The 24,289-nt window shown below is 44.5% G+C and overlaps 1 protein-coding gene across 1 annotated transcript in view; it reads left to right on the top strand.

Moving 5' to 3' along the window:
- The first annotated feature begins 4,109 nt into the window (after positions 1-4,109).
- The window catches only part of LOC144699624 (forkhead box protein K2-like), a 105,621-nt gene continuing 85,441 nt past the window's right edge, over positions 4,110-24,289 (top strand). Inside the window, exon 1 of the mRNA XM_078570697.1 lies at positions 4,110-4,733. Coding sequence (XP_078426823.1) covers positions 4,216-4,733 — 518 coding nt within the window. The 5' untranslated portion in view covers positions 4,110-4,215. The remainder of the gene's footprint in view (positions 4,734-24,289) is intronic.

Here is a 24,289-nt window from a genome sequence, read left to right as displayed (position 1 = left end):
AGATGCTGCAAATTCCAGCACTTGCTGTTTTCATTTCTGGTTTTCTGACCCCAAAACTAGGAGCTATCAATATAAAAGCAAAATACTAAGGATGCTGGAAATCTGACTTCAAAAACAGTTCTGATAAGAGGTCACGACCTGAACCATTAACTTCTCTCTCCACAGATTCTGCTAGAGCTGGTATGCTATAAATGTAATATGGTCAGCAATAAATCAAAAGAGGCAGTCGGAAGAAACTTCTTCAAGAGAGTGGTTAAAACGTGAAATTCCTAGAACAAGTAGTAGTTGAGGTGAGTAGTATAGATGCATTTAAGGGGAAGCAAGATAAACACAAACAAAAACATAAGAAATAAGAACAGGAGTAGACCATAGGGTCTGCCGATCCTGCTCCGCCATTCAATATAATTATGGTTGATCTTGGGTTTCAGATCCACCTTCCTGCCTGTTCCCCATAATTCCTTGATTTCCTGAGAGACCAAAAATCTGTCTATCTCAGTCTTAAGGAGGCTACGTTAAACTTGAATATAAAGCACTGGTTTGGTCTCAGCCAGAGTGTTGCATCAAGTTCTGGAAACCAGATTTTAGGAAAGGCATGAAGGCATTAGAGAGGGAGCAGAAAAGATTCAGGAGAATGATTCCAGGGATAAGGAACTTCAGTTACGTAGGTAGATTGAAGAAGTTGGAACTGTTTTCCTTGGAGAAGTGAAGGTTGAGAGGAGATTTGATCGAGGTATTCAAAATCATGGGAGTCTGGACGGAGTTGATGGGTAGAAACTGTTCCCACTGGTGGAAGGATTGAGAACCAGAGCGCACAGATTTAAGTATTTGGCAAAAGATGCAGTGGAGACATGAGGAGAAACTTTTTCACATGGTTAAGATGTGGAATGAGCTGCTTGAGAGTGTGTGGAGGTCGGTTCAATCGAGGCTTTCAAGAGGGATAAAAACAAAAAGCTAAAAGCTACTGCGGATGCTGGAAATCCAAAACAAAAACAGAATTACCTGGAAAAACTCAGCAGGTCTGGCAGCATCGGCGGAGAAGAAATCAGTTAACGTTTCGAGCCTTCATGGCCCTTCGGCAGAACTGAAGCATAGTTAGGAGAAGGGAGAAATATAAACTGGTTTAAGGTAGTGGGGGGGGAAGAGAGACGTTGAGGGTGTGGTGATTGTGGAGATAAGCAGTGATAGGAGCAGATAATCAAAAGATGTGACATCTTTTGATTATCTGCTCCTATCACTGCTTATCTCCACAATCACCACACCCTCAACGTCTCTCTTCCCCACCCCCACCTTAAACCAGTTTATATTTCTCCCTTCTCCTAACTATGCTTCAGTTCTGCCGAAGGGCCATGAAGGCTCGAAACGTTAACTGATTTCTTCTCCGCCGATGCTGCCAGACCTGCTGAGTTTTTCCAGGTAATTATGTTTTTTTTCAAGAGGAAATTGGATTATTATCTGAAAAGGAATAATGTGTGGGGTTATTGGGCGAAGGCAGAGGAATGGCACTACCTACATTGCTCATTCGGAGAGCCGGCACAGACACGATGGGCCGAATGGCCTCCTTCAATGCTGTAACAATCCTGTGGCACCGTAAATATATTCAGCCAAAGCAAACAGGAGGGTATGCCGATAAAGAGGGGCGAGAGTAGAAAGGCCAGGGTGGGAGCCATTGGGCTGGATGTTCAGTGCTGCGAGTCTCAGTGCAAGTGTGCTTTATCTTAAATTGCAAAACTTTTGTCAAGTGCACGAGCAATGGTGCATGTGCTGAGGAAGGTGATGCCGTGAGGCTCTATTGGCTGTGCAGTGTGAAGTGTGCCGCCTTCTAGGTGCCTGCCTGCCCCTCCCTTGCTGCTGCTGCTCAGTGTTTACAAACACTCCCCTAGCGCCAGGGGTAGGGCCAGAGTGGAGCACATGTCTGTGCGCACCAGGTGGGGAGGGGGTAAGGGGAATTGGAGCTGGACACCCAGCCCACAACCCAGGAACACCCTCTCTCTCTTTCCCCCCCACCACCCGCAGAGCCGGGTGCACGGAGAGGAAGGATTGTGAGGGTTTGTTTGTATTTTTCTCTCTCTCTCTCTCCCCCGGCTCCATTAAGCGGAGCGGGCTCCTTTGAGGGTAATCAAAGTGGTGGCCGGCCGCAAAACCCGGACTGGATCCGTGCGCTTCCACAACCCAAGGACGCTCCTGGTAACGCTTGGGCGAGCGGCGTGGCACCCGGGTTGCCGCCGCCGCCACCAGCCCAAGCCCAGCTCCATCTTTTCCTATAAATAGGAACAGGAGTTGGCCATTCGGCCCCGTGAGCTTGCTCTGCCATTCAACTAGATCATGGCTGTTCTCTGCCTCAATGCCATTTTCCCCACATCTCTTAAGATCTTTAATATCTAGAAATCTATCAATCTCTGTCTTGAATATAATCAATGACTGAGCCCCCACTGCCCTCTGGGGTAAAAAAAAACATTCCAAAGTTTCATCACCTTCTGAGTGAAGAAATTCCTCCTCATCTCGTTCCTAAATGGTCTACTCCTTATTCTGTGTCCCCTGGTTCTAGAACTCCAAAAGCTAGGGGAAACATCTTTCCTACAATATTAATGCCTTCCGTGCTATAAATATTGAATATTAAAGCTGATTATGTCAATTGTGCTTGGCTTAGTTTATTATAGCCACAGGGGTCTACAGCACAGAAAAAGGCCCTTCGGTCCATCGAGTCTGCACCAGTCAAACATGTACCTAACTATTCTAATCCCATTTTCCAGCACTAGGCCCATAGCCTTGTATGCCATGGCATTGCAAGTGCGCATCCAAATACTTCTTAAATGCTATGAGGGTTTCTGCCGCTACCACACTGTCAGGCAGTGAGTTCCAGATTCCCACCACCCTCTGGGTGAAAAAATTCTTCCTCACATCCCCTCTAAACCTCCTGCCCCTTACCTTAAATCTATGCCCCCTAGTTATTGATCACTCCACCAAGGGGAAAAGTTCCTTCCTGTCTACCCTATCTATGCCCCTCAATTATTCTTTGATGGGATGTGGGCATCACTGACAAGGTCGGATAAAAGCAAAATCCTGCAGATGCCGGAAATCTGAAATAAAAACAGAAAGTGCTGGAAAAGCTCAGCAGGTTTAGCAGCATCGGTGAAGAGAGAAACAGAGTTAACGTTTCAAGTCTGTATGATTCTTCTTCAGAGCTGACAAGGCCAGCATTTGCTGCCCATCCCCAATTGCCCTTGAAGTGAGCAGCTCGCTAGGCTATTTCAGAGAGCAGTTAAGAGTGAACCACATTGTTGTGGGTCTGGAGTCATGTGTAGGCAGACCAGCTGAGGACGGCAGGTTGCAGAATTGGCACAAAACCTTCATGCCAACACAGACTCCAATTCAATACTGAGTGAATCTGTGCTGACTCCACAAAGGTTGGGGGGATGGTGGTGGCAGCAGAGGTGTTACAGTTCACTCAGAGAGTCCAAGTTGCTGTAGATTGACAATGAGGTGGCACAGATTTAAGGTAGTTGGCAAAAGAAGCAAAAGTGATAAGGGAAAAAACTTTATTCATGCACCGATTGAGTTGGGATTTGGAATGCGCTACTTGAGAGTGCGGTGGAGGCAGATTCAACTGAAGCATCCAAGAGGGAATTGGATTTTTATCTGAAAAGGAAGAATGTGTGATGTTATGGGGAGAAAGGGGTAATGGCATTGCAGGCACGACAGGCCGAATGGCCTCCTTCTGCACTGTGACTATTCGGTCCTCCCGGCTGCGCTAATTCCCCCCTACACGGGGCAGTCCGCTCCGGGAAGATCCAGAGCCGGGATTTCCCTCCCCCTTTCTCCACCTCCTTTCCGCAGCCCCGACCCGCTCGCGCGTCAACCGAACCTGCTGGCGGCTGGAAACCCCGCCCCCTTCCCCTCCCTCAGCAGCCCATGGGCGGAGCCGGAGATCACCCTACCTCTCCGGTGAGGAGGGGCGCTGAATGGTCCGCCGGACTGTCAATCGCTGTGACGCCCGACGTTGTTCCTGGCGTCAGGGTTGGTTGTCTTTTTTTTTGGCTCGCCCCCTCCCCTTCCCCCTCCCTCTCTCCCTCCCTCCCCTCCCCTTCCCTCCCCTCCCCCCCCCTCCCCTCCCCTCTCACGGCCGCCGCCGCCGCTGCTGTTGTGGAAAAAAATATAATATAATTTATTCCCGTTAATTTTCGGAAAAGAAAAAAAAAACCTATAATAATCTTTAAAATGGCCGCGGCAACCGCGGATCTGAGCGATTCGAGCGCCATCAATAATAACAGCACCGACTGCGGGGCCCGGGCCCTCTTGGCCCTCAAGTCGGCTCCGTGCAGCCCGTCCCGGCTCCAGGTTCACTGGGAGCCCGAGGAGGATCTGAACGGCGGCGGCGGCTCCTCCTGCTCGGCCTCGGCCTCCCTCCATCAGCAGCAGCCCGGCGGCGGCTCCGGCGGGCCCGGCCCCGGCCCCGGCTCCGAGGTGCTGGCCCGCCTGGAGGGCCGCGACTTCGAGTTCCTCATGAAGAAGCAGAGCGTGACCATCGGCCGCAACTCCAGCCAGGGCCAGGTGGACGTCAACATGGGCCACTCGAGCTTCATCTCCCGCCGCCACCTGGAGATCTTCCGCGGCGGGGATCCCGCCGGCGCCGCCGCCCCGGCCGGATTCTACCTGAAATGCCTGGGCAAGAACGGGGTGTTCGTGGACGGCGTCTTCCAGCGGAGAGGGGCGCCGCCTCTGCAGCTCCCCAGAGTGTGAGTAAATAAAATAAATACCCCCACCGGCTCCCAGAGAGCGGATCAATAATACATCAGCATTAACCTTGATTCAGCAACCTTCAATCAGCCATCTTCCTGCACTATAACACGGCTTGTAATACACGTGTGAGCACAGACAGTGTGTGTGTGTGTGTATATATATGTATATATATATGAAAAATAAACACTCCCACTCTACATATTTTAACACCTTGGTGCTACAATCCACCCAGGTTGAATTATTTAATTTAAATTAATTAAATTTTTTAATTAAACGTGTCTGTAAACCGCACGTGTGAGACCAGTCCATCCGTCACCCTTTCCAATATAAACACGTGTTGTCATTTAACTCAGCCTGTCCTTGTCCCCTTCATTTCATGTATTTTTATTAAAGAAGTTTAATTTTGGGGGGGGAATGAACCCCCCCCCCCCCCCCCCCCTTAAACACAGTTTCCGGCTGAGGCTTCACATAATTCTAACCTTGCCACGTTATATTAACCTACATCCCAAGTCTCTAGATCCGCAATGAAGGTGTGTACACGGGCAGGCTTTTTGGGGGGAAGGAATGGATTAATTTAGTGTCCATATTTTTTTTTTGTAGGTTTCGTAATTATTGCTTTTAGTACCCCCCTGCAAAGTCCTGGCCAATGCTTTCGATCGACTTTCTTTTATATATTAAATGTGTGTGTGTATACAAATCACTTTTACTCTATAAACACCTGCAATAATTCATGTCCCATTTCCGTGACCAGTCTGGCGTAATTGTATTCGCCCCTGCAGGCGAGTTTATTATTGCAAGACGGTGTGTGTGTGTATAAAATCAGTGCATTGGGCAACAATCGCATCGAAAGCGCTTAGCAACGTTGGATACGTTCAGATTTTTAAAATGTTTGTTCATAATGGTCGCACAACCTTTTAAGTTCGCCAAGTTTCTGTAAACAGGATATAAACATGCGGTGGAAATGCATAGCAGGCCTGGCAGTATCTAAAATGTTAACATTTTGGGAAGAGGCCCCTGTATACTTTGACAAAAAAGGGGTCAAGTTTATCCATGAGATATGCTAATAGTTCAGGAATGGATTTGGAAATGTTTGGATTTGTACTTAGTACGTTAATGTAAGACGTTAAATTATTGGTGTCTGCTCTTTTGGCTGTGTATGGGATAGGGGGGGATACTGAGTTATACTTGCACGGTTTAATCAAGGATTAGTAGATTTCTCAGCCAGCATATGTGGCGAATTTGCTTTATCCGCTGGTGGAATTTTTTTGATTGTCTGAAACGTACAATCATAGCTATAACATTAGAAACTTTAAAACTTGGAGTGTTTTTAACTTCAAATTTCAAAAAGTTGACTTTGTACACGTTTTCATTTGTGTCCGCCACCTGGAAGCAATCCAGTTTTGCAGATGGAACGAAGTCCTGAATTGAGGCCAGTTTGTCTGTGGTTATACTGACAATTTGGTGTTTCTGTGAGGCAGGTCAGAAAATTTTCAATGTAGCTGCCCTTTCAAAAGTTTTAGAAAGTATTCGTTTTTACAACAACAGCTTGTATTTATACAGTGTCTTTACTGCAGAAAAACATCCCAGTGCACTCCACAGAAGCATTATTTCAGAAAATTTGACACCGAGCCACATAAGGAGATATTAGGACAGGTGACTAAAAGCTTGGTCAAAGAGGAAGGTTTTAAAGAGTATCTTAAAGGAGGGAAGAGAGGCAGAGCGGCTCAGCCCAAGAATTCCAAAGCTTAAAGCCTGACTGAAAGCACGGCTGCCAGTGGCAGAGTGATTAAAATCAGATGTGCACAAGGCTAGTGAATGAGGAATGCAGATATCTCGGGATGGTCCCCTAGCTGGAGGAGATTACAGGAATAGGGAGGAGCGAGGGCCTTAGAGGGATTTGAAGACAAGGTTGAGAATTTTAAAACTAGAGCATTGCTAACTAGGAGCCAATGTGGGTTAGCAACAGGGGAGATGGGTGAATTGGTTTGAATCATCATATTTATAACCTTAAGTTTATGGAGGGTTGAATGTGGGAGACTGGCATGGAGTGAGTTGGACTAGCAAAGTCTAGAGATGACAAAGGCATAGATGAGGGTTTCAGCAGCAGAAAATGAGGAAGGGGTAGAGTCGGGCAATCTTACGGAGGTGGAAGTGGACGGCTTTGAGTGATGGTGCAGAATTATGGTTGGAAGGTCACCTGGGGGTCAGTATTGGCATCAAGGTTCAGCCTCAGACAGTAGCCAGGATGAGGGATGGAATGGGAGGCTAGGGATTGTAGGTTGTGCTGAGGACCTGAGACAATGACTTTGGTCTTCTCAGTATTTCAGTGCAGGAATTTTTTTGCTTGTCCAGTGATGGATGTCAGACAAGCAGCCTGACAGCTTAGAGACAGTGGATGGGTGAAGAGATGTACCGGTGAGGTAGAGCTGAGTAAGAACATAATTAGGAGCAGTGGTAGACATACGCCCCATCAAGCCTGCTCTGCCATTCACTACGATCAGTGTTGATCTTTGGATTCAGCTCCACTTTCCTGCCTTCTGCCCCTATTCCTTGATTCCCTGAGAGACCAAAAATCTAACTATCTTGGCCTTAATGGAACACCTACAAACTTCTGGAGTACAAAATTCAAAAATTCACAATCCTCTGAGTGACGAAATTTCTATTCATCTCAGTTTTAACTGATCAGCCCCTTATCCTGAGAATGTGCCCCCATGTTGTAGATTCCCCAGCCAGGGGAAACGCCTCTGTCTTGCCTGTCAAACCCCTTCAGAATCTTGGATGTTTCACATTCTTCTAAACTCCAGAGCATATAGATCCAATTTATTCACCTTATCATAGAACAACCTTCTCATACCAAGGACCAACCTAGTGAACTTTCAATGTACCACCTCCAATGCAAGTATATTCTTCTTTTAAATATGGAGACCAAAGTTGCGCACGGTACTTCTGGCCTCGCCAAAGCCCTCTAGCATTTGTCCTTGTACTCCAATCCCCTTGCAATAAAGGTCAAAGTGTCATCAGCATGCATGTGGAAACTGACACTGTTTTCAGATGATGTTGTCAAGGGCAGCATGTGGGTGAGGAATAGGAGAAGTCCAGGTATAGATCCTTGGGAGACTTCAGTGATAATGGTGCAGGAGCAGGGAGAGAAGCCATTGCAGGTGATCCTCTCCCTGGCTATGACTGGATTGATAAGAATAGAACCAAGTGAGAGCTGTCTCATCTAGCTGGATGATGGTGGAGAGGTTTTGGAGGAGGATGGTGGTGTCAAAAGCTGCGGACAGGTTGAGGAAGTTAGATGTGCACTTAATTAATTTAGTATCTTCTGTTAACCTATTGGTTTAAAACATGCAAGGTGAAAGCTTGAGAAATTGTCATATTAATGTGGCAGATCATATTTAGGACCATTTTCATCTGATATTTTCAACTAACTGGTTCTTGACTGGGGCAAAGATTGCATCTTCCGAAAGCTAAGTATTTTTAGAGGTAGCTTGACCCAGAAGATCTCCTGGCTTGGTGGGGGTTGGAGTTTGTAAGAGGGTGTAACATGTGTGGGGCAGGCTTGATAGAGCAGCTGGCCTTTTCCAACCTGTGCATTTGGAATGTTTGTTTATATCAATTTCCTGAATTCTCTACCAACCTGGTGATTATATAAATTTTGATTGGTACTTTAAATGTAATTTAATTGACCATTGTGATCTATTTCCGTAAATCAAATCTACACCAATAATGCGAAAATAAGCTTTGTGAGGATTTAGCTCCCAGATGAATCTGAATGTGTAACCGCTGAATAATGAGTTCCAGAAAAAGAGTTTTATATTTGTCAGTGAATTTTATGATATTGTCTTTTTGGAGCAGCAGTAGAGTAAACTGTCTCACAGACTGAAGCCAAATATGCGACCCAGTAGGCATTTGTATTGCTTGGCAATGGAGCTGTATACTGGTGAGATTATAGCATCAGTCACTTTATCACGCACTGTCTGAGAAATGGGGTCAGGCAGCAGGTGACTGGAAAAATGCAGCAGCAATATGCTCAGCCCACCCATACTCAAAGTGGTGATTCAGGCATAGGTAACGGGAATGCTTTATTTATTTTTATTTATGTACCATTTCTGCTAAGTGCATAGTTTTGCAGCCTCTGCATTCTCATTTCCCCCGCCTCCCAAGCATATAATGCAAGACTGGGAGAACAGGATTAACCCATTGTGTAAACCTGTAAAGTATATCAAGTATCTTTTATTTTTAGTAAAATGTTAATTTAGAACCACAACCTAATTAAAGATGGTGTGTATGTATTTGCTTACACCGAGTATGTTATCGGAATTTAATGGCAGATAATGGTAGTGTTATCACAGTAAATTAATAACTATACATACAAGGCTTAAACTTCAAATCAAATTTTAATCCAGAACAGTTTTGGTGTATTAAATTTTAAATTCAGTTAATTGATTTAATAAAGCAGGCATCAGTGAAAGGGGCCATGAAACCTCTAGATTTTTATTAAAATACTTTTGATTCACTGATGCCTGTTTGGGAAGAAAATCTACCATCCTTACCTGGTCTGACCTATATGTGACTCCCGACCCTCCCGCAATGTGGTTGTTTCTTAACTGCCCTTTGAAATGGCCTAGCAAGCCACTGTAAAAATGAAGAAAAATATTTGGGTGGACCACCTAGCATTGACCTAGATAGTGGATCTTGGCACAACAAAGGCACAGCCTGCCCAGTCAACCCTGAAAAGTTCTTCTCAACATTTCCAGATTTGTGCCAAAATTGGCAGACCTGTTCCACAAGCCTAGTCAAGCAACAGATAAACTCTCACTATCATACTTTTAGCCAACATCTCAGCCTTTTCATCACCACCCTTGAGTATGTCCTGTTCCACCAACAGGACAGACTCACCAGAGGAGGCAGAAAAGTGGTATCGGTTGGGAAGGAGAGGCCCTGAAACTCCTCAACCTTGAATCTGGAACCCACGGAATCTTATAGCATTGGGGCAAGGAGTCCTCTTGCTGATTACCACTTAACATTCTCAGCTGAGAACTCAGTACTTCTTCCTGTTGAACACCACTTGGAAGAAACACTGAGGGTACCAAGGGTACAGAATGTATTCTAGGTGGAGGACTTCAATGTCCATCACCTAGTAGCTCAGTAGCATCACTCCTGATCGAACTGGCCAAGTCCTGAAGTACACATTTGCCAGACTTGGTCTGCAGCAGACAGTGAAAGAACCAACATAGCCTGAAAACCACTTCTTGACCTTGTCCTCACCAATCTACCTGTCGTAGATGCAGTATTGGTAGGAGTGACCTTACGCACCTTTGTGGAGACAAAGTTGTGTCTTCACACAGGATACATTCTGTGGCACTACCACCGTTCTAAATGGGCTAGATTCAGAATAGGTCCAGCAGTTCAAAACTGCGCATCCATGAGGCACAATGGGCCATCAGCAGCAGCAGAATTGTATTCAACTACATTCTATAACCTCATGGCCTGCCATATCCCTCATTTTATCATCAAGCCAGGGAACCAAACTTGGTCCAGTGAAGAGTGTGGAAAAGCATGCCAGGAGAAGTATAAGCTGTGCCAACCAGTTGAAGCTACAAACAAGACTAAATGCATGCTAAACAAGTAGTAGCATGGTTTAGACTGATCTAAGTGAACTCATCCAAAGGACAGATTAAACCTCTGCAGTGCCCCACATTCAGTCACAAATGGTGGACAATTTTTAAAAAATAAGCCAATAGAAGAAGGAGGCTCTTTGAACATCCCGTTCTCAGTGATGGCAGAGTGTAGAATGTGAGTGCAAAAGACAAGGCTGAAGCATTTACAATTACTTTCAGCCAAAAGTGCTCAGTGGATGAACCAATTCGACCTCCTTCTGAGGGGCCCCCACCACAGAAGCCAGTATTCAGTCAATTCTGATTACTCCACATGATGTCAAATGGTTGAGGGCACTGGATGCAGTAAAGGTTTTGGTCCCTGACTAAATCCAGATAGTAGTGCTTAAGGCTGATGCTCCAGAACCAGCTGGGCCTCTAGCCAAGCTGTTCCAAGACAACTACAATACTGGCATCTACCCAACGAAGTGAAAAATCGCCCAGTTACGTCCTGTTCACACACAATATGGCAAATCCAATCAGACCAATTACCATCCCATGAGTCTGCTGTTAGCTATCAGCAAAATAATGGAAGATGTTGTCAACAGTGTTAACAAGCTGCAGTTACTCACCAATAACCTGCTCAGCTTTATTCAGTTTGCATTCTGCCAGAACCACTCAAATCCAGACCTCATTACAGCCTTGTCCAAACAAAGAAAAAGAGCTGAATTCCAGAGCTGAGATGAGAATAACCATCCTTGATGTCAGTAGTGTTTGACTGTTTCTTCAAGACGCCGAATAAAATTCAAGTCAGTGGGAACAGTGGCGGAACATACCTACCATGAAGAAAGATGGTTGTGGTTGTTGGAGGCTAGTCACCTCAACCCCAGGACATCGCTGCAGGAGTTTCTCAGGCTAGTGTCATAGACCCATTCTCATCAGCTACTTCATCAATGACTTTCCCTCTGTCGTAAGGTCAAAACTGGCAATGTTCACTGATTGCAGTGTTCAGCTCCATTTGCAATTCTTCATATGATGAAGCAGCCCAAGCCTGTATGCAGCAAGACCTATCTGATATCGGGTGTGGTCTCATTTAACTCATTCCTCAGGAGCATGATGGAATGATCTCCACTTGCCTGGATTAGCGCACCTCCACCATCCCTCAAGAAGCTTGACACCATCCAAGACAAAGCAGCCGGCTTGATTGGCACCCCATCCAGCATCTTCAACATTCACTTCCTCTACCACCAATGCACAGTGGCAGCAGCATGTACCACCTACAAGATACACTGCAGCAACTCACCAAGGCTCCTTTGCCAGCACCTTCTACACCCACTGCCTCTACCTGTCATGAAGAGATATTAATGTCTATAATGTTATTGGGAATTATTGTTAAATTGGAATTATAGTAGGTTCTGTCTATGGGTGTGTCTGTATGTGTCTTAATTGCATTAAAGTCAGCTAGTCTGGGTGCTTTGATGCATAGTAGTTTGAGATGTTAATTTAGATAAGCGTAAGGAGTAGAAGGTAAAATTTTATTTGCATTTGTTGAATAAACCATTCAAAAGAATGGGTAAAATCTTGCACCTAGCTGGGAGACGCCAAGCAATGTGTTTATATGATTAATAAAATTGGTAGAATGAAAGGATTATTGTTAGGAGGGGCGAAATTTTTTAAAAACCTAGCACTACAATGGAAAATTTACATTCAAAGGGGAAGCTAGGTATGAACAATAAGGAGTTAAGAAGCATTTAAGATCTAACCAGCCTGTAAGCCTACAACTGTGCCTGCAAAGGAACTGAATTGAAAGGAACCTCATTTTGAATTTGTATGGTCAAATGCGCTTTGGCTGGTGTCTGTTTAAAGTCTATGGGTTAATGTTGCTTTGGTGAAGATTTACCTCGGAGTGAATAATTTGGGGATTTGTTTAAAAGTTAAAATCTTTTGAGACTCGGTGGTCTTATTCCTGAATTCAGAGCTGCATCTCAAACATCCCAATTGAAAATATAGGTTATGTTCAAGTTTCCCTCTAGGATTTAAACCACTCGACCTTTACCAACTGCTGTGTCATAACACACCTAGAAGGACAAGAACAGCAGATGCATGAGAACAGCACCACCCGCAAATTCCCCTCCAAGCCACACACCATCCTAACTTGGAACAATATCGCCGTTCCTTCACTATTGCTGGGTCAAAATCCTGGGACTCCCTTCCTAACAGCACTGTGGGTGTTCCTACAACGCATGGACTGCAGTAGTTCAAGAAGGCAGCGCACTAGCTCCATGACTACATCCACAACTAGCTGAGGGGTGTTTTCTCGGGCGAAATAGGCATATGTGCAACAGCTGTCATTTGATCTAGTATACAGCCTGTTTGTGTAATATAGTCCATTCTTTTTGTCAGATCATGTAGGGGGACAGATAACGTAGTATGGTCAGGAATGAAGTGACTACAGTCGGTGTTGAGTCTGAGCAGAATCTGGACTTTTGCACATTTGTTGGATTCGCATTGTTTGCAATGGCCTTAGAGTTCTTTGGATTGGGTAGCACTTGTTCATTGCTGAGCTCATGATTGAAGAATTAAATTCTGCTTTCATTGAACAGGTTTGTTTAAATTAAGGTTGCATTCTCTAAGACATTGTAAGTGTGCCTCGAGTTTACACCGAGTGCAACCGTAGATGAGAATTTCATCACTGTTCAATACGCCTTCAGCTCCTTGAAGGATGGACTGAATCATGTGCTGAAATACTTGAGCTGTTGAATTGAATCCAAAGTTGGGCCTCTTAATCAAATAAGTCCGATGTGAGTGGAGAATACTGTAAGATGCCTCGATCCTGCTGCAAGCTCGATTTTGATGGTAGCCTGCATTGAGGTCAAGTTTAGTGAAGTGTTTAGCACCATTCATTTTCTCTGATGTCATCGATTGTCAGTGTCTAAGTGTCTTTCTCGTTGTATTGCTTGGTTTGGTCACCGCATATCAATGTGGATTCTAACCTGGTTCTTTCTCTTGGGTTTCTTAATGACTTGTAAGGGTGAGACCCAAGGGGTAGGCTCATCCCAACTTCTTCAATGTCAAGGTCAAATAGATGCTGAAGTTGCTTCTCTGTCTGTTTTCTGATATGAGATGGTATTCGTCGTTGTTGATGTATGACTGGGGGCACATTAGGGTCTGTATGCAGCTTGCATTGGAACCCCTTCAGTTGCCAAAACCAGTGAATCAATCAACATACAATTTGAGAATGTTGTTGATATGCTTAGGAATTGTGTACATAACTGCAATCATGGGCAGATCTGTTGCTGTGTGGAAACTGACAAACGTGTATCATTCTCCAGACGTGACATAGAATATAGCATTTATTCTAGTGCCTTTGAATGAGATTGGTATTTAAAATGCCCTGAAAACTGTAGTATGTCACTCTGAGAGAATTTCCTAATTGCAGAGAATGAGGCAATCTGAAGTTTGTTGAACGTTTTGTCTCCCATGACATTAACAAATGCTCCTGTATCGATGAGAGCATCTATGTCTGCGCAGCCAGTGGTCACTGTCAACATGTGGTTGGTTGCTGTGTCTGAAAGAGAACATAGAAGTATATTCAGGGTCATTCCCCTCTACATTGGCTACGTTCTCTCGCCCTTTTGTTGTATGCACATGTGGCACCCTTCTGATGGTATTGGCCTTAGTAGTTGATTTTGCTGATGAGCAGCAAATGTAAGCAAAATGGTTGAGTTCTCCACAGGCTTTACACTTTGCCAGTAGCAGGACACCCTGTCCGATGTGGATAAGCACCGCCGCAGTGGAAACATTCCTTAGACAAGTTGCAATGAGACTGCTGTTGTTGCTTTATGGGTGGTTTCTTGGCACTTGAGCAATAAACCGTGTTCAGAGGAGTTGAACTTGGAGTGTGATAGTTACTGTTATGTTCCTTGCTTTCTTCACACAAACTCACCAATCACACAATGAATTGATAAACTTACATACTTAATGTTCTTTTTATTTGATGACTATATATACAAGTTAGAGGAGAGCTCAGAAAACTGGTCTAACCAATTCAACACACATGCACACACACACACACACTCACTCTTACTGGTCACATGCTATTTTACATTCTGGTTCGGCAATGACGTACACTATTTTCATAATCACTTAAAGCAATATCACAATATCCTCCTTTCCAAATATAAACGTTACATACAGTAAGAATAAATATACATAACACAGAGTGGCTGCAAAAACTATTTACACCAAAGATAGATCTCCATTCATCATTTAAGAGTTTAATAGTCTGTATGACATATTGGTGGTTTACTAATGCTTCTGAATCTCATAACGGTGTAACCTTCCTGAGGTCTAAACTCATCACTTAGGTGATCTCGACTTGTAGGTGCATTGGCATCCTGTGTATTATCGTAGCGCTGGTTGTTTTCATTCCACAATTATTCCATAATTTCACTCCAAGTTCACCCTGGAATGTGTTCTTGATGCAATTGAAGTGCTGGGTGATGTACAGCTAGACAATTCTCTCAGCTGGCTTCTGTTTTTTCCTTAATGTCACCCCATTTGGTGTTTTGACCTCATCGGATCTAGGCCCTCTGCACACTTTAGATACTCCTGCGAGAATCCGAGTTCCCTGGGTGGGATATATGAACCGAACCCTTTGTCCTATGCGCAGACTAGGCACTTCTACACCTGCCTGTTGGTCGTGTGCCGTCTTCATCCTCTATTTTTTGAGAAGTTCTCCTGTATTCCTGAGAATTTGGACAGGCGATGGCTTGGCAAGGCCATCTTAACTTGCCTCACGCACATGATTTCTACTGATGACGGTAAGCTCATGTCTAAAGGTGTTGTTCTCAAGTGCAACAAGGTAATAGGGAGATCTTGTTTAGTTTCTTCATGATTAGTGCCTTCATGGTACAGACCATTCGCTTGGCAAGACAGTTGGACTTGGGGTAGTGTGGTGAGGCTGTCACACAGTTTATGCCCCATTTGGCGCACATGTCCCAAAAAGGACTGCCAGTATACTGTGGCCCATTGTTTGGTACACCTGAGGAGATTGTCTGATACAATCTCCTCAGGTGTACCAAACAAACTGGATATTGCACTCACTGCATCTGCCATGGATGCACTCGAGGTATCATTCAATTGTTTGATGATTGGAAACTTGGAAAACTAACCGTGAACGAGGAAAAAATCGTCGCCACGGACAATGAATAAATCTTTTGCAATTTTGGGATCTCCTGAGGGTGTAATGCTTCCTTGTATTGGTGTGGTTGGTGACTTGCACATCCTCGCTGCCTTTTCAATATTGCTGCTGATCCCAGTTCAGTGCATAGTCTCCCTTGCCAGGTGCCTTGTCTGCTCTGTACCCATATGCTTCTGGTACAACTGTGACAATACACCCTGGCGAAGTGCTTCAGATACAAGCACCTGCTTTTCTTTGAAAATTGTGCCTCTTGAAATAGCGTTTTTGTCTTTTATACAGCCAAAAAAATCTCAGGGTGTCTGGCACTTGTATCACATCAGGCCATCCTTCTACAATAGCTCTACACAAAGCTAAAGATCCATGACTGAAGGCAGTCACCTGAAGTTGGCTGCACTTGTACTGACCAAAACTCATCAGATCAACATCGAGTACATCTACCATGTCTATGCCATCTACTTGTAGGTCCAGCGAAATATCCGCAGTTTTTTTTTTTAATTTGGTAACCTGGTCGGTGTGTCTGAAGTAACCATTTTGTTACCCAGTTTGTAACGGATTTCACAATCACATTCCTATACTTCACTGCAGTCTGGGTGGTGCGCTCGTCAGTGGCTAGTGACAAATCATCTCTGATGCTTGTGATCAGTTTTTACAGTGAATCGTTTGCCAAATAGATATGTGTAAAATCTTGATATCAAATACCAGAGCGAGTCTCATGGTCTGTGTTCGAATAATTGAGCTTGTGATAGACTTTGAGCCAAATGAAATTGGTTTCTTGTCTTGCATATTGCAAGCTCCTAACCCCTTCTGAGATGCGCAACCTCTTAATACTGTCACTTCCTTGGGTCATAGTATTGTAGAACACATCTCTTCTGAAAATACCTGTTTAATTGACTTGAGATATGCTGATGGTCCTGCCATACAAATGGAAGGTCCATCCTTAACAGCGCTCTTAGTGATGATGCTCTTTCAGTGAAGTTTGGTAGGTATGGCGCTTAGAAGCTGAATAATCTGAGGCATCTCTGTAAGTCTTTTTCTTGGAGAGAGGCATATGCCATACAGCTTCGATTCAGCCTGGGTGAAGTTGGATCCCGGAACTCGATGAATAGAGCCTAAAAAATTAATATGACTCTCATTCACCTTGTATTTCCTGCTGTTGAAGACCAGCCCTTCACGATGAGCTGCAAAACATCAGTGAGTTTTGTCCATCACCAATGCATGCGCATCCAGGAATATTTTCTGTAATTCTATCCATGTACTGTTGAAGCAGATCCTGACTAACAGATAAACCAACAGGTCATCTCTGAAAGCAGTATCTTTCCAAATGTGTCCTGAAAGTAGTGACCTCTTGAGGTCCCTCTGCCAAATGAACCAACCAATACCCGTGTTTAACGTTCAACTTGGAGAAAAATTTCACTCCTGTGATTTTGAAATTCAATTCTTCCAATGTTGGGATCTTGTGTGGGCATTTCTAAGGTGAGGTTTAAACATTTTGGGTCTGAGCATACCTAGATTGTGCCATCTTTTTTCAGTGCGCACATCACCGAGTTGGTGTGATGATGCACACGATGGATAATGTTGTAACACTCCATTTCATTCAGTTTAATCATAAATTTCTCCTTTATGTGCACGCTGCACTTTCTAGCAGAGTCAGTTATATCTTCTCTTGAGTGTAGTACAGCATCACCTCTGAAGTTTCCTACAGCATCAAATCAGCCTGGGTTCATCTGTTGTAGGTCACGGACTGACTCGATGTTATCTTTTCTGCCGCAATTGGTGAACTCATATATGCTGACAATGTTGAGTTCTGTACATACTGGTAATCCTGCTACTGCCAGTCCACTTGTGTCCACTGGGTAAAATACTTGCAATGCCCATGTGACTTGCTATAGCTGCACTTCAATGTCAATGTACCAATGCAATGGATGTTGACCCATTGTATGCAGTTATTTTGGCTGTTATACTTTGTATCATTGACTTCAAGTGATTCAGATACATGTTGTTCAGGATTCTGAACAGCAAGATGCTCACACTTAGTCACTGTTGACTTTGACGGTGAGCCTGTGTTTGCCGCTTTCCTTCAGGCATATGGTGCTGATAGTAGCAAAACCCTATAACTATGTGACTTCTTCACATTCTGAATGTGACACCATGTTGAATGCTTGCTTGCTTTCTAGTTGAAGATTTCCCCACTCTGAATCTTCTCCCTGGTCTGTTTCGCCACTAACCTTATGTATGTGCTAGCATTCGTGTTGGTGTCTGGTGCACTCCATGTTGCTGCCGGTATGTTACACATACATTTTGTTTTGTTGTGTCTTATTGTAATCTCTGTTTGCACCTCTGGAACCAGATTTGCCTGCACTGCCATGCCCAATGCTCTCTTATGCTGCGCACCTTGCAGAACACAGGGCTGCTCTGTGAGCGCAGAAGACCGCACTTCCACACAGTTTGCTTGGTTTCTGCGTCTTGGTTACTGTGCCAATAATTGTAGCCACACGCAATGCTTGCAAGTGCTGTCGCCCAGCCACCTTGGCTTTGTGTTTTCTGTCAACCAAGTGTGTCAATATCGTATTCTTTTTCTCTTAAAAAAATCTTCTAGGAAGGAGTCGATCAGCCTTGAAGCTATGGTTAGCTCCCTTATCCATTCGGACAGCTTGACTTCCGAAAAATTACAGTCACAGCCCTGGCTGACAAGCTGATGAATTGATTCTTGTGGCTGTTGTCTGTAAATCATCAGCTCCAATCGGTGTATCCTGAAGTTCACCTTTACAGAAAGTTGATCCTCTTGTATGTCCCCACAGCTTAACAAGGTCCTTCTGATCCTCCTCAGATTGGCCCACAGTGTTGACTCTGTAGATTCCTTTATTTCCAATGGCTATATTTGTTTTCACGACTTGTTTATCCGGTTCTGTAATAGATAAATCTAAAAAGCATAATTCCATAATTTTTCTGAAAAGTCTGAACTTGGATAGGACATTTGAGGCCTTTCAGTTCATGTTGGGGAATTTGGTGTCATCTTTCTTAGAATCAATCATGAAGGAGGTTATAGCTGGGCACTTAGAGAAACTCAAGGTAATCGGGAAGAATCAGCATGGTTTTGTGAAAGGGAAATTATGTTTAACCAATTTGTTGGGGTCCTTTGAAGGAGTAACATGAACTTTAGGTAAAAGGGGAGCCTGTAGATGTGCTGTACTTGGATTTCCAGAAGGCATTTGATAAGGTGTCACATAAAAAGTTATTGTGGAAAATAAAAGCTCATGGTGTAGGGGATAACGTATTAGTATGGATAGAATGATTGGCTGGCAGAAAACAGAATATGCATAAATGGGTCTTTTTGTGATTGGCAGGATGTGACGAGTGGAGTCCTGCAGGGGTCTGTGCTGGGGCCTCAACTTTTATATCAATGACTTAGTTGAGGGGAGTGAAGGCATGATAGCTAAATTTGCAGACAACACAAAGATAGGTAGGAAAGTATGTTGTGAAGAGGACATGAGGTTGCAGATGGATATAGATAGGTTGAGTGAGTGGGCAAAAATATGGTAGATGGAGTATAATGTGGAGGAAAATGTGAAGTTGTTCATTTTGGCAGGAAAAATAAAAAAGCACAGTATTACTTAAATGGAGAATGGCTACAGAATTCCGAGGTGCAGAGGGATTTACATGTTCTAGTGCATGAGTCACAAAGAATTAGTATACAGGTACAAGAAATTAATAAGGCTAATGGAATGCTGTCCTTTATTACAAGAGGAATTGAACATAAAAGTAAGGATGTTTTGCTTTGGTTATACAGGGCATTGGTGGGATCACATCTTGAATATTGTGTGCAATTTTGGTCTCCTTATTTAAGGAAGGGTGTAAATGCATTGGAGGCGGTTCAAAGGAGGTTTACTAGATTGATACCTGGAATGGGCGGGTTGTCTTATGAGGAAAGGTTGGACAGACTGGGTTTGTTTCCATTAGAGATTAGAAGAGTGAGGGGTGACTTGATTGAAGTATGTAAGATGCTGAACGGTATTGACAAGATGGACGTGGAAAGGATGTTTCTTGTTGTGGGTGAATCCAGAACTAGGGGACACTGTTTTCAAATTAGGGGTTGCCCTTTTAGGACAGAGATGAGGAGAAATTATTTGAGGGTTGTTGCAACTTTGGAACTCGGCCTCAGAAGGCGGTAGAGGCGGGATCATTGAATATTTTTAAAGTGGAGGTATAGATTTTTGTCAGGCAAGGGAATCAAAGGTTTTCAAGGGTAGTTGGGAATGTGGAATTCAAAACCTAAACAGATCAGCCATGATCTTAATGAATGGTGGAGTCGGCTTGAGGGGCCAAATGGCCTCCTGCTCCTATTTTGTATGTTCCTGATGCTCCCTGCTTTTTGCAGAGGCTCCCAATTTTCAGGGGACTTTGAATATCTTGATAGAGAAATTCTGCTATGTTGCTGGTGTTTTTTTTAATCTTTTGCCTACAGTTGAGGTTTTTGCTACACTTATCCCATTTGTGCTGTTGCCCCATTTTGCATGCTTCTCATCCCTAGCCCTGACCATGAAGCGGTTTTGTATGGGAACAGCACCTGAGGACACCTCAATGGCCATACAGCTTTTCTGCCCAACTTGAGACCAACTAACTACACAGTCTGGACCATGAATTGACTCACTGTTTCCTAACACAACTGATCGGGCTACCCTTCAATCAGGTACTCACTGTCCTGCCCGAGTACTGTCTGTAGAGGTACAATTTCACTGTATATGCAGCCTCTGCCTTTGCTGCAGGCAGCCTGTACTGTACCAACTCTCACCAATCACATACACAGGATTGGTAAACTGTAAATTTGCTCTTTTATTTGAAGCCTAGAACTAATATATACAAGTTACAGGAAAGCTCAGCGAAAAGATCTAACCTAGAGATTTGTCATGACTCACTGGAAATAGCGTGCTGCAATATCAAGCCCCACTGCTGCCCGAGCCGCGACAAATGTAAAAAAGTTTGATCAGCCCACCTAATTGTTTAATTTAGGTTAACAATACGAGCACCAGGTTTGTAAACTTAATAAGTAAGTAACTTCTTATTGAACAAATTTAACCAGTGGCAAAAGAAAGAAATATGAATTGCTCATTTCTAGCTCTATAACCTAAACTCTACCCCTTCTTGAATCCCTATACACACACATGCAAGACACATAAGCCACACAAAAGCATGGATTGTAAGGATGGATAAAACAGTTCAGTAGCACCAATTCCAGAGTACAGGATTTAATGGGTTGATTTTGATCAATGTCTTCCAAATTCCTTTCAGTTCTTTGTTGATGACACAAGGTGGTCTTCCAGCACTTTCAGTCTTTAGTTCACTGGTTGAGCACTTGCCTTTCAATGTCTCTAAAAGTGATTTCCCCCTTTGCCTCTTGACAGGGGTTTTCAGAGAAAGGGCAGGTTATAGAGATATGAGGAGAAAAAGCCAGCTAGCTGTTACTGTGGAATTACTGGAATCTGACACAAACAGGAGCAAGAGGTTTTAGAACTTTTTCTTTTCAGGCTAGGAGCTATTCAGCTGCACTGCTCTCACACAAACCTTGGCCACCTGGTCAGGAGCCAATTAAAACATTGTTGCCAGGCAGTTCCCCATTAGATTGGACTCCTCCTCAGTACCATCCTGTCTTTCGTGGTGCACTCTGTTCCAGGACAGCAACATTGTATGTATCCCTCACACTGTTCCAGTAGACATGTCTTTCAAACTGCAGCCATTGTAATTTTAGTCCACAGTCCAACAGAAATAAAAAGATACATTCTTTACAGATTCAACACATGCAGCCTGCTGGCAGCACATCCACAGGTTCCTCTTTAACCATGTTGATTGTTACTTCTCAAAGAACTCCAATAAATTAGTCAAACATGATTTCCCTTTCACAAAACCATGTTGACTCTGCCTGGTTGTATTGAGATTTTCAAAGTGCTGTAACCCACAAGGCTGCGGACCAGGTGCTGGAAAGTGGGATTACAAATGAGCAGCTAACCTCTTATTTCTCTTATGGCTGGTGCAGACACGATGGGCTGAATGGCCTCTTTCTGCGCCATAATGTTTCTGTGGTTCTATGGTGTTTTACATTGTGGTTCAGTGATAATGTGTGCACTATTTGCGAGGGAAGGCAGTGGCGTAGTGTATTGTCACTGGACTAGTAATCTAGAGACCTAGGGTAATGCTCTGGGTTTGAACCCCATCACGGCAGATGGAGGAATTTGAATTGGAATTAGAAGTCTTGAAACCATTGTCGATTACCATAAAAGTCCATCTGGTTCACTGATATCCTTTGGACAAGGAAATCTGCTGTCCTTACCTGGTCTGGCCTACATGTGACTCCAGACCCGCAGCAATGTGATTGGCTCTTAATTGCCCTAAGTGGCCTAGCAAGGCACTCAGTTGCAACAAACCGCTAAAAACAATTCAATAGGGAATGAAACAGGACAGACCACCTGGCATTGACCTCAACTCTGGAAAGGACCATGCCAAACTTACCTCTGTCTACCCTGCAAAGTCCTCCTTACTAACATCTGGGGACTTGTGCCAAAATTGGGAGAGCTGTTTCATAGACTAGCCAAGCAGTGGCCTGACATAGTCATACTCATGGAATCATACCTTTCAGATAGCGTACCAGACACCACCATCACCATCCCTGGGTATGTCATGTTCCACCAGCAGTACAGACCCAACAAAGGTGATGGTAAAGTGGTATACAGTCGGGAGGGAGTTGCCCTGGGAGTCTTCAACATTCACTCCGGACCCTGTGAACTCTCGTGGCATCAGATCAAACGTGGGCAGGAAAACCTCCTGCTGATTACTACGTACCATTCCCCCCCTCAGTTGATAGATCCTCCATATTGAACACCACTTGGAGGAAGGACTGAGGGTGGAAAGGGCGCAGAATGTACTCTGGGTGGGGGACTTTGAAGTCCCATCACCAAGAGTGGCTCAGTAGCACCACTACTAACCGAGCTGGCTAAGTCCTAAAGGCCATAGCTGCTGGACTGGGTCTGTGGCAGGTGGTGAGGAAACCAACAAGAGAGAAAAACATACTTGACCTCATCCTCACCAACCTGCCTGCCACAGACGTATGTGTCCAGGACAGTATCGGTAGGAGTGACCACTGCATAGCCCTTGTGGTGACAAAGTCCCATCTTCACATTGAGAATACTCTCCATCGTGTTGTGTGGCACTAGCACCATGCTAAATGGGATAGATTTCAAACAGATCTGCCAACTTGACTGGGCACCCATGAGGCATGTGGGCCACCAGCAGCAGCAGAATTACACTCAACCCCAATCTGTAACCACATGGCCTGGCATATCCCCCACACTACCCTTACGCTCCTGCACTCTTCATTGAACCAGGGTTGACCCCTTGGCTTGGTGGTATGCCAGGAGCAGCACCAGGCATTCCTAAAAATAAAGTATCAACCTGGTGAAGCTATAACACAGGGCTACTTGTGTGCCAAATAACATAAGCAGCAAGTGATAGGCAGAACTAAGCGATTCCACAACCAGTGGATCAGATCTAAGTTCTGCAGTCCTGCCACATCCAGTTGTGAATGGTAGTGGACAATTAAACAACTCTCACTGGAGTAGGAGGCTCCACAAATATCCCCATCCTCAATGATGGGGGAGCCCAGCACATCAGTGCAAAAGATAAGGCTGAGGCGTTTGCAACAATCTTCAGCCAGAAGTGCCAAATAGATGATCCATCTTGGCCTCCTCTAGAGGTCCCCAGCATCGCAGATGCCAGACTTCAGCCATTTCGATTCACTCCATTTGATATCAAGAAACAGCTGAAGGCACTGGATCCTGCAAAGGCTATGGGCCCTGACAATATTCCAGTAATAGTACTTGTACTCTAGAACTTGCCATGCCCCCAGCCAAGCTGTTCCAGTACAGCAATGTGGAAAATTGCTCAGGAATGTCCTGTACACAAAGCCGGACAAATCCAACCTGACCAATTACCGCCCCATCAGTCTGTTCTCGATCATTAGTAAAGTCATGGAAGGGGTCATCAATAACACTATCAAGCAGCACTTGCTTAGCAATAACCTGCTCGCTGACACTCAGTCTGGGTTCTGCCAATGTCACTTAGCTCCTGCCCTCATTACGGCCTTGGTTCAAACATGGACAAAAGAGCTGAACTTCAGAGGTGAGATGAGTGACTGCCCTTGACAGCACAGCCGCATTTGAACGAGTGTGGCATCAGGGAACTCTAGCAAAACTGGAATCAATGGGAATCGCTGGTGGGAGGTGGGAATCTCTCCACTGGTTGGAGTCATACCTATCACAAAGGAAGATGGTTGTGGTTATTGGAGGTCAATCAACTCAATTCCAGGACATCACTGCAGAAGTTCCTCTGGGTAGTGTCCTAGGCCCAACCATCTTCGGCTGCTTCATCAATGACCTTCCTCCCATCATAAGGTCAGAAGTGGGGATGTTCACTGATGATTGTTTACCATTAGCAAGTCCGCAAAGACTAAAGCAGTTCATGTCCAAATGCAGCAAGACCTGAACGATATCCAGGCTTGGGCTGCCAAGTGGCAAGTAACATTTCACGCCACACAAGTGCCAGGCAATAACCATCTCCAACAAGAGAGAATCTAGCCATTGCACCTTGACATTTAATGGCATTGCCATCACTGAATTCCCTAGTGACCAGAAACTGAACTGGACTAGCCATATAAATACTGTGGCTACAAGGGCAGGTCAGAGGCTAGGTATCCTGCGGTGAG

Source organism: Cetorhinus maximus, chromosome 24 (genome assembly GCF_964194155.1).
Source record: "Cetorhinus maximus chromosome 24, sCetMax3.hap1.1, whole genome shotgun sequence".
NCBI classification, from domain to species: domain Eukaryota; kingdom Metazoa; phylum Chordata; class Chondrichthyes; order Lamniformes; family Cetorhinidae; genus Cetorhinus; species Cetorhinus maximus.
This window is presented reverse-complemented; position numbering and strand designations above follow the sequence as displayed.